Genomic DNA, 13,761 nt, shown 5'->3' with positions numbered 1-13,761 from the left:
GGTAGGCATCTGGCTGGGGTTATCTGACCCCAGCACATTTTCCTGCCCAGGCAGGGGGTCGGACTTGATGATCTGTTGGGGTCCCTTCTGACCCTAGCATCTATGAATCTATGAATTCTGGATAAATTAAGTATATAGGCACTAAATGCAAATTTTTACAGCCATATTTGATTTCAAGGTTATTATTTTCAAATTTGCTCAAATTTCCATGTGCTCAGAAACAGCAGGGTCTGATAGTAAAGAGAAAGAGATGGGGTTCCCAGGGGGAAAAGTTGGGGGGAAGCAGAGAGCAAAGGGGCTACCTGACCCCCCAGATTTATTTTCCCTGTGATAGCAGTGGGAGGGGGGAAAATTCAAAGTATACCTCTAATAATTAGATTCTATAACTGCAAAATTGTAACAAATTTATAAATTTTCTATATATGGAATCTAATCATTGGTGGGGGGGTCATCTTAAATCGGAGTTCTTTATTTTAGTAAATACAGTAGGTCCAAGGGAATCTAACTTGCGCAAGACTGAGTATTGCCTCTAAATTTGACCCTTTGTAATAGTAAGAACATAAAAAGTGCCGTTTTGGGTCAGGCCAATGATTCATGTAGCCCTATATCCTGTCTCCAACAGCAAGTAGTAAATGCTTTAGATCATGAGGGTCAAACTCATTTGTGCCCCCCAATCCTCCTAGGGCAGATCTAGACCATGTGACTCCTCACAGGCCAGATCCAGCTCAACCTCCAGTGGTGGGGCAAGAAGTGGTGTTCACCACCACAGGTGCCTGAGCCACTGTGTTAACAAGTTAACTACTTTCTGGGTGCATCTACATGTACAATTAATTCAAAGCAGCAAACTCAGGAGCATTTTGAGGCAGAGTAAACTACTCCACAGCACATACACTTGTGCCCAGGACAGCAGCATTTGAGCTGGGGCGTAGCAGTTTACACCAGAGCTGCTCAGCCTTGGGCTCTGGGTGGTGTCAGGCAGCATTGTGGCTGGCTGGGGCACAACGGTGCTGAAAGTGCAAAGCTGCATAGCTAAGAGGCAGGTAGAACTCTCCCCATCTGGCTGGGCTGACCAAGTGCAATTTATGCCCACGGTCAGTGTCTACATGTGCATTTAATCACATTAAATTACCCTGGTATAAGATAGTGCTGCCCCCAGCAGCACTATCTTACTGCAGTGGTGATTAGTTTACTGAGACCTAATACTGTTACATGTGTAAGTGGTGACGCTTTACTCCATAGCTAATTAGTCTACTCTGTAGTTAAGTGTATGTGTAGATGCAGCCCCAGTGTTAAAAAATAGTCCCTCTTGGATTTGTTTTGAACCTGTTAATTTCAGTGGGTGATCTCTAGTTCCATCAGCAAGGCCAGCTGTGGGGAACTTCAGCACCGAAGACAACACAGTCTGCTCCTCAGCTTGTACAAGCCTTACTTCAGCACAGGGTTTAATTTTCTGGAAAAAGAGCTAGATTTATCAGAACACCTTACTGCTTCTCTCTTCAACATGCTCATTCTGTGTAGCAGTATGCAGTAAGGGATCTGTTTTAAAACATGAAGGATTCCCTTGGAGAAATCAGCAATGTTTCAACCATATTGAAAAGACAACAAAATAAAATAAAATGACTGAACTGTATTTGGTAAAGACCACAAAGTTGCCAACTGGAGTCCTGAATCTCAAATTACTGTTACAATTTACTTACAGCTTTTTAAATTTCAAATAATTATTGGGCAGGAACAGCCCACAATACTGCTTTGCACTTAATGCATTCCAATATGCCTTTTGTAGACAATAACAATATAGGGCATTGTGTTTGCAGGCTGTAATCTAGCCATGGGCACTTGCTATCTGCCATTCAGTAGAACAGTAAAAGCACTTTTGATGTCAAAGAAATCCTCTCAATAAAGCTATTTTTGCTCAAGGCCAGTTACTTTAGATATTCATAATGTGGGTGCTCTTGATGTCCGAAACCATGGATACTTGATTGCAATGTGTTTTTGATAAACAATGTTTACACTTATTAAAATACTATATCATCAGGGCTATACATTTGAAAGAGGTGAGACTGTGTTGTCTTGTAATCCTCTAAACTATCCTGAATCCTCCACAGCACTGTCAGTTCTCTAGTACTAGCACAAGCAACACCATGAAAAACATGCTCACTTTTATTTCATTCTCCTACCCAACTGCTACCCAGCTAAAACATAAGGGAACATTCCCCTACTCAAATATCCATGGATAAACTATTGCCAACTCTCACATTTTTATCATTTGGTATTTTTCTTCTAAGCCCTAGCTCCTGGAGTCATGTGATTATGTAAAATAGCCACTATTATTTTTTGAACTGTCTAATCCTCATGGTGGCAGAAAGAAACATGAAAAGTGACTCTAATACACTTACAAGTTAAAAAAAAATCAGAAGGCAAAGTAACAGAACACACAGGGCATACTTTGAATTTTATCTTTTTCGGGCTCCAGGATCATAGTTTTTTTAATATTTGGAATTGGTGGCATTGTAAACAATATTTTTAAACGTATTTGTAGTCTGTTTTATTTTGTGTGTTAACATTTGGCAGTGGTAAAAAGCTACTTTATTTATCATAATAAAATAAGAGCACCAGTTATTTAATTTGTCTTAAAACTGGAATTTGTTGAACTTTGTAGCTTTGAAACTGTGATTGTTCTAAATTAAACACATGTAAATAAAAATGGACTTAAAACATTTAGTACTCTTCTTTCTTTGTGAAAAGATGCACACTCTACATTTAGAGTTTCAACTGTTTTTAAACAAATCTACTGGGTGCACTTAACTATGGAGCTGACTAATTAGCTCTGCAGTAAAGCATCAGAGTCTACACATACTCTGGTATTAGGGCACAGTAAATTAATTAACTCCACCATAGGATAATACTGTTGGGGACAGTACTATCCTACAGTGGAGAAACTTACTCTGCTGAAACACACATGTAGATGGTGACAAGGGCTACCTGGAGCACAAGGGTACTAAAGTACAGGGGGCTGCCATGCTGCCTAGCCCCACACTGTAGCACCCTCATACCCCAGACAGCACCTCCATTACCCAATGCCACCACCTGGAGTCTGGTGCTGAATCCCTGGGCCCTCTGCCAGCCCAGGGCTACTCTGACCCAGCTTAAAGTGCTGTGGTCCTGGGTGCCTTAAGGCTACGTTGACAGTGGGTGTGTCTACATATTCATTAATGCATCATAATTACTATGCATTAAGTTTAGTATTTGTATAACCAAGTACTAAATCAATGCGCAGTAAATGGCACTACTACACAATAGCGCTGGTGCGTGGCTTCTTAGTGACACTAACTGCACAGTAGCATATAGCATGGGCTTTGTCCTGCACGCTACTGTGCAGTTGAATTAGGCTACTGTGCAATTAACATATCATCTAGACACACCTGCTGCATGTGTCTATATGAGATGCTTAATGCCCATTGGACTAAATCTACTGTGCATTAGCATGACAAAAACCATGCTACTATACTAATGTGCAGTAGATTAGTCCAATGAGCATTAAGCATCACAAAAAAAGCATTAGTTTATGCTAATATTCAGTAGACTTAATCCAATGAGCATTAAGCATCACTAAAAAAACTGTTCACTTGCGCTAATGTGCAGTAGCACTAATTATGGTGCATTGAGTTAGTACCTGATATTACAGATACTAAACTTAATGCGCTGTAGTTACAGCTCATTAATGAGCATGTAGATGTGCCTGATGTATCACAAAACTAGGCATGCTACTGTTTTTCAAGGACTGAAGCCTGGTGGAATAGGATCACACATAGGTGCCTAATAGATGGAATATGATCTGGCCTAATAGATGGAATATGATTTATTTTAGTTACCAAACAGCACTGTTATGTGAAGACAATAGCATTTTGCAAAGAAGTTATTTCAGCAAAGATTGATATGTCAGATTCCTCTGCAACTGCTCAGGTGATACAAGAATCTAACAGTAATGCCTTTTAAAATTCAGTTTGATATAAAATGTTTTCAGAATGAAGCAACAAAACAGGAGAGAATTTTTCACTTTTCATTTACAATAATTTCAGTCAGTTTAGCCTTAGTGTTGCAAACTGATTTGTTCCAGGATTTTTCTTCTGCTTTCATGAGATTGTTGAGATGATTCATTTTATCAAGTTATAGCCAAAAACAAAACAAAAAAAAATCAGGCATGTTAAATCTGGAAGCAGACCAGCTCTCACTATTTAACCATCAATCTTCCCAACATTTCAACCTACTGTGGAAAGCTGAACCATATTGTTTGTAAAAGGGGAGAATGCCTCTTTACAGAACTATGTTTTCTTTACAGAATTTTGTTTGGTAAAAATTTCCTGAAACCTGCTCCTGATCAGATTATGCAAACCCCAAGCTGCTAGAACTTTCCTAGATACAAAGCAGGATATGTTTGAAGGATGAATAGCTGAATGTGAGCAAAACTGAGCTGATTAAATGAGAGTTTCTGCCTTTGTTTTCTTAATCTCTTAGATGGAAGAGCTCCTTACCATGCATCTCAGCCAGTGCCTCCTGTTCCTGGACCTTGCCTGAGAGTCACCCGTCCAGCCCAGCAAGTAATCCCTCATTATTCTAATCCTCACGCTCTTCCTAAGTGCAATGGAGAAAGAATAGCACAGAGAGAACGCTCTTCTTCTGTACACCCGCAATTCCTGTAAGTATGCTTGGAGAGATGAGACTCAAACATTGGAAACTCTGTAGTAGTGCTATTGAGGTTTTTTCATTTGTTCTGAAGCCTGCCATGTAGCACTTCTGAGGTGTATGCAAGGAAGCTAGTTTAGAGATGTGTTTGTTTAGGTGCTATCTAACATGCAGTGGAGCCACTGATACCAGCAGAATGTAGATTCTCAAGGTGATACCAGAACTTCAAAGCCAGCTATCTGAAATGTTGTTACAGCATCTGCTCCATTCTGGAGTGTGCACTTTAACAGCCATAAATACTTGAAGGTTAAAAGGGAGAAGAGTTGAAAATATATTAAGGAAACCTTAGAGATTCCACACCATTCCCTTACCCAATTCACGAACAAAGGTCAGTTAGGATACATTCTTTAGACTTCAGTTTTATGAAGTCAAATAACCTTGAATTATTGAGTGATTCACAACAAATTATTTCATATTCAGCTCAGAGAAAAATAGGGGAAATCTTGAGCATTTCTGATGTGGGTCTAAGGCCAGGGACAGACATTCAAAAAGCCTAAGCCTGAATTGATTCACTCTTTGCAGGTTAGTCTAACCTGGCTAGGCTGAACTGGTTTGAAACCAGACAGACATTCTCTCTGGACTGAGGAAATTCAGGCACATGTCTGCAGTGGCTCAGGCTAGAAGCTGGGGGGCACTAGAGCAACCCTCCCTTCCCTTCTGCAGGGAGCTGATCTGAGGGGGGAGTGGCCAGGCTCTGGCAGGACTCTCATTAGGGAGGCCTGCCTGCATGGTCCCAGGCTTTTCCCCACTGGCTGCTCATGGGGCAGAAGTGTTGCCTGCCCCCAGCCCTGAGCTAGCACTCTGAAACAAGGTGGGGGAAGGGGGGTTCAGTGTATGCATCTGTTGATGATACAGAGCTTTTCAATCTCCCTCCCTGCTTTGTCATACTGTCTGCAGCAAACTGACAGGCAAGCAAGCCAGCTGGGGGCTGATAGTGATAACAGTCTTTATCATTTAATTAGCAAGACAATGGCCTCTCCCCATTACTTCAGACTTCTTAAACAGCTTACCGGATGACCTGTTGATTAGTTCCAAACAGCCCTAAGCAGTCACTGTTTTGTCTGCCTGCCCCAGGTGAAAATGGAGAGAGAGACACACAGAGACACCTCTCAACATTAGCTAGCATACCACACACCTAGGGTCCATGGGGCTGGAGTCCGTATTGTGGGAGATGAGAGGGAGGAGAAATTCCTGCTTGAGCAGTGAGGGTGTGGTAGGGCAGGGGGAAGCCAGGCAGACCCTGCTGTGTCTGCAGTCTCTGATGGAGGCCTAACACAGCATTAGCTAGCATACCACATGCTGGCTATGGTTCATGGTGTGGCAGAGAGGAGAAAGGGATCTCTGCTTAAGCAGCAAGTGGTGAGGGGAAGATGGGGAAGCCAACAGACCCTACTGTGCCTGGAAGTCTCTGCCAGAGCTCTGGCTAGGGAGCAGAGGGGAAGGGCCAGCCCTGCTGTGGAGCAGAGAGCTCCGCCCAGCCCCAAGAGCTTGCTGGGATGCTGGGGGACTCTGATTTAGCTTAAACTAGCAAGGGGTCTGAGGCAAACATTGCATAAACTGGTTTGACCCAAATCAGTTAAGTCTGATGCTACATTCAACCAGGTTTATCTCAAACCAGTTTCAGCCATTTTCAGACTGGTTTATGTACACTGAACATCTGTTCTGTTACAGGTTTAAACCAGTTTCTGATCACTTAAACTGGTTTATGTGTAATGTCTGTCCCTAGCCTAAATGAATGGTCCAGCATTTCTCATGCAATAGTAGAATATTGTACATCCAGCTGTTTTCATCTCAGGATCTCTTAAGGCTTTACAGCAATTTATTCATTAGGCCTCACACCCCCTTGTTTTGTAATCCGTGTTGTTCTCATTTAACAGATGCAGCACATTAGGGAGAGATTTTTTTTTCCATCCTGGTTGCCCAAAGTTAACTAAAATGAAAGTTGCAGGTACTTATCTTGGTACTGAAGCATGAGTGAATGCACCTGACTTCTAGGTATCCATGTTCTGAAAATGTTTGTGGGTGACATGACCACAGGACAAAATTGGGTTCATTATAGGAACAGTAACAGCATACAGTTCTGGCTGAGTGCTAGACTGCTACTCAGCATTCTCTTCCTGTGATTAAATTAAGAAATAACACAAGCAGACCAAGATTGTGGTCGAGCAGTAGCTGCAGCACTTAGAGGTTTCATTTGAGTTTCAGTTTGACACAGGAAACAACAGTGAATTTCTGGTGCCCTTTACTTATTTCTTTAATCAAATGAAAAATGAATTATCATTTAATAATATAATGGATTGTATATATTTTATACTACAGAAATTCTGGTAGCTTTATAATTAGCTGTGAAAAACATATCCTTGTTTCTTTTGTGGGTGTATGTCTCACTTTCCTTTGCTCCTCTTTTGCAAGAAATCTAAAATATCATGGTACCTGGCCTGTGGCAAACTGCTGGTGCTACTTGTGAGATGTGTATCTGTTACATGTACAGATGAGAATCTAAATTATTTTTTTTTGTTGAATCTGCTGATGGCGATGAATGAAATCTTTCTTTTTTGTTCACAATATATTCCATACTTGCCAGCCTAGCAGCACTTTTACTCATGCTTGTGATTGGAGTTATTTGTTTTGGAATGCCCTTGAACAAATACAGCACTCTTCATATGCCAAGTTGCACATCAATAGTATTTGCCTGTAAGGGTGTTTAGTAACTTTTTAGCTTTAACAGAATCCACCAAATGTGAGGAGAAAAAAATATCTTGTGGCCAGATTGTCAATACTTACTGGAGGTAAGTAGGAAGAAAATGAGAGAGAGAAAGAGAAGGTTTGTTTGACTAAATATTGTGGTAGATAGGGAAAAGTATTTGAAAAAGAGAAGAATAGGGGTTAAATCCCATTTCACGTTCTGTGCCTGTGTGTCACATACACAGCTGCATACTGGCAAGACCTAAGTTATAGGGCCTCCTTAGACAGAGAGGGTCTGAACCTGTCTCCTGCTTCTCAGAAAGCACCCTAACCACCAAGCAACAGGGCAAGTATTGACCGGGACCCTCTCCAGCCCTCCTTTAGAAGCTGGCCCTGTGCCTTGCATTTAATAGTCATTGGATAAAATGTATATACGATCGTGGGAAGGTTTCTCCTTACTGGGAACAGGAACCCAGGTTAGAACCCAGGGTTTCCACCTTTCCAAGGAACATTCATCTCACTAAGCCATGCACCCTCTGCTTTGTTCACTTCTAATGTAACCTCATATATCTCCCTCTCTTGCTTGCCCTGCAGGTCAGATTCAAGGAGGGAAGGTGGGGGGGACTAGAGAGAGGTCTAAACACCGGAGTGGTTGGCAACATTTTGCTAGGAAGCAGGAAATGAAGGTTCAGTTCTTCTCTGACTGAAGGGGATCCTGAACCTTGAATCTCTTGCTCTCTGGGCAAGTGCCCGAACCACTAGGTATTGACCTAATGCTCCTCCTCTTCCTCTACCACTGCCTCCACTGCTTTACTTCTGGCAGGTACATAAGCGGGACATGCATAAGTGCCACAAACTACAATTCTGCAGCTATGCACATGCTAGCTAGGCACATAATAGGAAATAGGATGTAACCCTAGTTTTTCTTACCTCTTCCTGAACCTGACAATAGGGTTAGTGAAGAGAGGGAGGTAGTGTTGAAATGATGTAGCCAGAATGGTCCAGGAAATATGCAAGAGGTAAGAAGTTCTGTGAGGGATGCTTTTTATTGGACCAACGGCATGGTTGGGAGAGACTTTTGTTATATCTGCTTCTTTCCCAGAGACCTGAGGAAGGGTACCTGAAAGCTTGTTTAAGTCTATCCCAACCATGCATTTGGGCCAAGAAAAGATATCACTCAAAAAAATCTTTGCTTTTCTTGAGAGGTGACACTTGCAAGGTCCTTTCAGCCCTGCCCTGCCAGTTCCCACAGCAAACACTGATTCTTAACCAGGGTGGTGCAGCCCCCTTTGGTGCCTGGAGATCCTTTTAGGGGCGCTGCAGAGTGCTATAGAAAGTTAGCACTGTTAGGTGTGCAAATATAATTCACAAAATGAGCCCAGACATATATTCCAAATAGTCACCCATAGTGCTAAAAACAGTTTGCCCTGTTGTGGTCTTTTGGCATCCTCTGCAACAGAAAAACTGCTCCATTATTTTTCCATTGTCAAAAAATAAATGAAAACAAAGAGGTAGCATTTTCCAAGGCATACCTCCGTTTTAACGAGGGGTGCGTCAAATTTAAGAAGGTTAAGAACCACTGCTCTAGATGATGACAGCAGACTATACAAGTGTTACTTTGAGGGTCACATACCTAACCTGCTGACCAGCATCATTTGGAAAGATTACACTTTCTTGCTCAAAAAAGATTTTATTTTCTTAGCTTTCATATCTGAGAACTGCTTTCTCTAGCATTCGGCTACTGAGGTCAGTGCCTTCTCTTCAATAAACTGTACCAGTGTGGTAGACTTCCAGCCAGGAAGCATCAGTGGTAACACATGTCAAAAGGCACCAGAATAGCTGAGCCAGCAACAGGTCTTCAAAATCTCTAAAAAGTCAGCCCTATTTAGATGGTGGTGGTGGTGGTGGTTGTAATGATAATAGTAATAATAATTACATTACCACACACTGTTAAGAGGAATAATTTTTGTTCCTCTTTTTAAAAGGGTAGAATTTTACCTTGTATAAAGAAATCTCCATCTACTTTTCTTTCTAGAAACCAGTTCTACAACCAGCTACCTAATGGAGGGCCGCCACCAAATGCATACGCCCCAATGGAGGAATGCCTGTGTCCTCCTCACTGTGCAGATCAAATGATCAATTTTCCACCCCCTGCTGCTGTCCCAAGACCTCCCAGTAACCCTGCAGCCAAGGGAACTCTGAGAACAAGCAATTTACCAGAAGAGCTGCGTAAGTTATTAGTAAATTAGTTCTGTCAGGCTTTATTTCACCAAAAGTAGCCTATCAGTTTTAGATAGCATGAAAAGCTTTAGTTAGCATAAAAATGTAAACCGCATAAAGAAATAAAGAAAACAAAGAAACAAAATACTAAACATCATCAAGTCATCCATACATGTGTGTGTACTGTAGCAAATTATTCCCTTGGATCCTGAAAAAAATTAACATAATTCTCATTAATTGCTTATCATTTTGGTGGGGTTTTTTATTAAAGAAAATAACCACTTTTTAGATTGTTTTCTTGGAGCAGATGATTTCTTGCTATACTACATGCTTCTGTGAGGCAGGAGGCATTGCAGCTCAGACTGTGTGTACACTGCAAACTTGCCATGCCACACAGCGATGCACTCAAACATGCTGTGGCGGACAGAGCTTGTTTGAGTGCATTGAGTGCACTGATGGTGCCCGCCACTTCGAGTGGAGCCAAGCAGCCGGCAGGTGCTTGATTGTGGTGGCCATTTTAGATCTCTGGCCACCCATATAAACAGGGCAGTTCACTTCTGGCAGGTAGGCAGCAATATTGCCTGGCTGCAAGGCTTGATGTATTATCCTGGAGGTAAGGGAGGAGCTGTAGGGGTGACTTGGAGGCTTCTGGTCCTGGGCATGACCTAAAACTGCACCGTGCCAGGAGTGGGTGGCCTGGTGGGGCTCTCAATGGCACGGGAGCCCCCAGAAAATGCCAAGCCAGGTATCACCCTGGTGAAAGGCAGGTAGGGGCGCCTTAACCCTAGCTCCCACCTTTGGGTGGGTGTGATGTCAGGGGCCTTATTGCTGGTAATGTAGCCCCTCCCCTCGACTCGCCTGCCATTACTTTGCTATTAACTATCAAGAGAGGGGTTCAGTGAAGATCTTCCCAGAGGGGCTTCCCAACAACGGCTGTACTCACGGTTGCTTGGTGCGGTGTTCCACGGGGCTCCACCTCCCCATACACCCCGTCCACTCGCCAACCGGTTATGTGATGGTCCAACGTTGGCCTGGGTCTGGTGGGCTTGCCTGCGGTCTGCTTCGGGGAAAGGGAAGAGCGCTCGGCTGAATGGTTCCGCTGGCTCGTGTCCCTCAGGTCTTGATGCCCAGGCCCTTTAACCCTGTCCCTGGGACTTTCCTCCTTTTTCCTTTCCTTCTGTAGTCTTCAAAAAAATATTCTTCAGGAGAGGAGCGGGATGTGGAGCTGCCTCCTCTTCCCCAGCTATCTACAGGGGGTTTAAAACCCCTCCCCTGCTCTACTTCTTCCAGAGGGGGTGCTTGCCTCTCCTGGTCAGGCTTCTGCAGGGAGCTGCATTGCTTCTCCTGTTCTGTCTCTGGCGGGGGCTCAAAGTTCTCCCCTGAGCCACTTGCTGGTGCTGCACCAGCTGTGCTATGCCTTTTCCCGGTGAGAGCCTCATCACGCCATGCGTGCTGCCTGCCAGCTCACTCTCCCTCTGGCTCCTCCTCCTCCCCGTGGGTTCCGTCTGGGCTTTTAAACTTCCCCACGGCGGCCATGCTGGCCATCGCGATTGGTCCAGCTGTTCCCCGCATGGAGAACAGCTGCTTAAACAGCTAGCGTAACTCCAGCTCGTGTGGCCACAGCTGTGGCTGCGGCTGCCACCGCGGTCCCGGCTCCTGCACTGCCGGACCGGACGGAGGTAAGTTCCCCCCTTGGGGGGTCTGTTTCTGGGTTTTGGACCCCCCGGTGTTTACCCTCTCCTGCTTTAGAGCCTGTGGGGGCATGTCGCCACCACAGAGGGTCACATAACATTGGAGGTAGTGGCGCCAGGCATGGCTGAGGCCACCTGAGCCCTGTGGGGTGTAGGACCCTGAGGAAAGGTAGTTGGGGCCAGGCATGGTTACAGTCACCTGAGCCCACCAGGGAGGGAAGCCCCATGGCCCTGAGTGAGGGGGCGGTGCGGAGCCCCAAGTGAGGGGAGTAGGCCTAGGGCATGTCTCTGGACACCTCAGGTTGTAGCTTGGGCCAGAGGCCGAGTAAAGGGCTCAGTCTGAGAGATAGGGGAGAGTCTTGACCCTGGTAAGTCCTCCACTGCTGGGTGGCCACGTGTGGGTTGAAAGCAAGACCTATAGTGGAGCACAATGACATGCTGCTCCAGGGTGGGAGTGGTTGTCCCCGTGAGACCCTGGAGCACCAGTCGCAGTGTGGGATAAGAAAGCCCTGGTGAGGGGTGGCCCCAGAAAGGGGGTGGAGATGAGGAGCCCCAGTGTGGGGGAAGGAAAACCAGAGGGCTGAGTGCCCGGTATGTTTGTATGTATAGAGTAACCCCTGGAAGGGGCCAGAGCAAGCTTAGACCCAGTTAGGTAATTGGCTGGCCACTACCCCGGTGAGGGTCATGGGAAAGACCCAAAAGACGGTACATCTGCCACCCAAGGTATGAACTAGGTAAAGCCTATGGCCTAAGGGGCCTGCTCCAAGAGGGAGCAAGGCAGTATAAGTTGTCGATGCGAGAAACGAGACCATGTGAGAGAGGGTGGAGTGTGTGAGGCCCTAGTGAGAGGAGGGCGGTATGAATGTGAGTGTGTCTGAGGCCTGACGATGAGACCTAAGCTTAGTCCAGCCGTAGGCTGGGAGCACTGTGTCATCTGGATAGTTTATCTCAGAACATCACAAAGTGCGTCTGAGTGGTTATCTCAGGATTGCATCATTGAATCAATGGCAGAAAAGCATCAGTACATTCAGCCACTCACTAAACCCTCATTAGAAGAGTGTTGTGTGTACACACCAATCCTGGGACATTTCTGTTTTGAGACAAACACAACTTGTCCAGGGACAAATCTAACATCTTTCCTAATCAAAGTGTGTCACAGCAGCTGACTATGCCTACCCACTGTCATACTGAGGTGGTGCACCCACTTCAATGCAGAACCAGGTGGACAGTGGGAAGCATTACAAATGGTTTTAAATTAATGTTATATTGTCATTGTCTGAGAAGGTTTAGGATTTGAAAAGGCAAAGTTGTTTTAAGTGGTGTTGATCAGCAGAGATCCAACATCTCTACCAGAATCTTAGTTTCCACTATTTTGTCTTGTATTCCTACTTCAAAATCCCATGTTACCAGTCATCACATGCCTCTCTCTTAGTTCCACTGTCATTGTTGCTCTTGGTTGTGCTCTAACTTAATCACTCGTTATGAGCTTGATGCAGAAATTACTGGGTAAAATGTTATGGCTTGTGTTAGGCAAGAAGTGGAATTAAAATGGTCTATTCAAGGATGATCCAATTGGTCTCTTCCAGTCTTCAATTTTATGATTCTTGGATTTTTAAACTGGTTATAAGGGTACAGTGCATGACCCCTCTGCACTTCTCCAGTCAAGTCCTAACTCTTGGGCACCTCAGAAGCAAAGAGATAGGATATTAAATCTGGACTAGGATTTCTACACAGAAGTGCAGAGTACAGTCACCATGCCGGCTCTGATTCATTTTGTACACAATCCAAACAGGTGCTTAAGCAAGCCAAGTTATGAAATTGTCTCCACCTCTTTGAATTTTTTTGACTCACTACAAATTTTATATGAATGTCTCTCTTAGGTAAAGTTTTTATAACCTATTCCATGGATACAGCTATGGAGGTCATGAAATTTGTGAACTTTCTGCTTGGAAATGGATTTCAAACTGCAGTGAGTACTCTTTTTATAGAGAATGGTTTTCAGTCAAGGGAGAAACGAGGGAGACTTTTTAAATAGAGCATATAGAATGTATTAAATATTTTTTCTGCATATCATGACATTTTGTAGATAAGAGAAAAGGAAAGAAAGCTAACTTGGATTTTGGCTGTAATGTTTAGTTTAAATTATGCACATCATCATTTGACTGTGATTTATTTTTAAGTGAGTTTTGAACTTTTGAAAGGTACTGGAATGAGAGCTCTGGAGATTTCTATTTATGGACCCCAGGTACAACCCAGACATCAGTGTGAGCTTTCTTACACTGATCCATCGATGTGCTGTTTCCTTGTTTTGGACCAAAATGGGGGGAAAAGTTCAGTTTTCATGTCCATTCTACCCAAACTATGGCTTCTTTGCTAAGAATACTAAGGCCATAGAAAGATGTTACATTAACACTAAATATGC

General features: G+C 43.9%; 1 protein-coding gene across 3 annotated transcripts in view; it reads left to right on the top strand.

The window, feature by feature from the left end:
• TRAF3IP2 (TRAF3 interacting protein 2) overlaps positions 1–13,761 on the top strand; it is a 53,818-nt gene that overhangs the window by 25,086 nt on the left and 14,971 nt on the right. For all 3 annotated transcript variants that reach the window (XM_019499911.2, XM_006266952.4, XM_019499912.2), the window contains 3 exons: positions 4,516–4,696; positions 9,464–9,657; positions 13,220–13,308. In XM_019499911.2, coding sequence (XP_019355456.1) covers positions 4,516–4,696; positions 9,464–9,657; positions 13,220–13,308 — 464 coding nt within the window. The remainder of the gene's footprint in view (positions 1–4,515; positions 4,697–9,463; positions 9,658–13,219; positions 13,309–13,761) is intronic.

This window comes from Alligator mississippiensis, chromosome 1, assembly GCF_030867095.1.
Source record: "Alligator mississippiensis isolate rAllMis1 chromosome 1, rAllMis1, whole genome shotgun sequence".
Classification (NCBI taxonomy): Eukaryota; Metazoa; Chordata; order Crocodylia; family Alligatoridae; genus Alligator; species Alligator mississippiensis.
The sequence above is the reverse complement of the archived record's forward strand: the minus strand, read 5'-3'. Positions and strand labels throughout refer to the sequence as shown.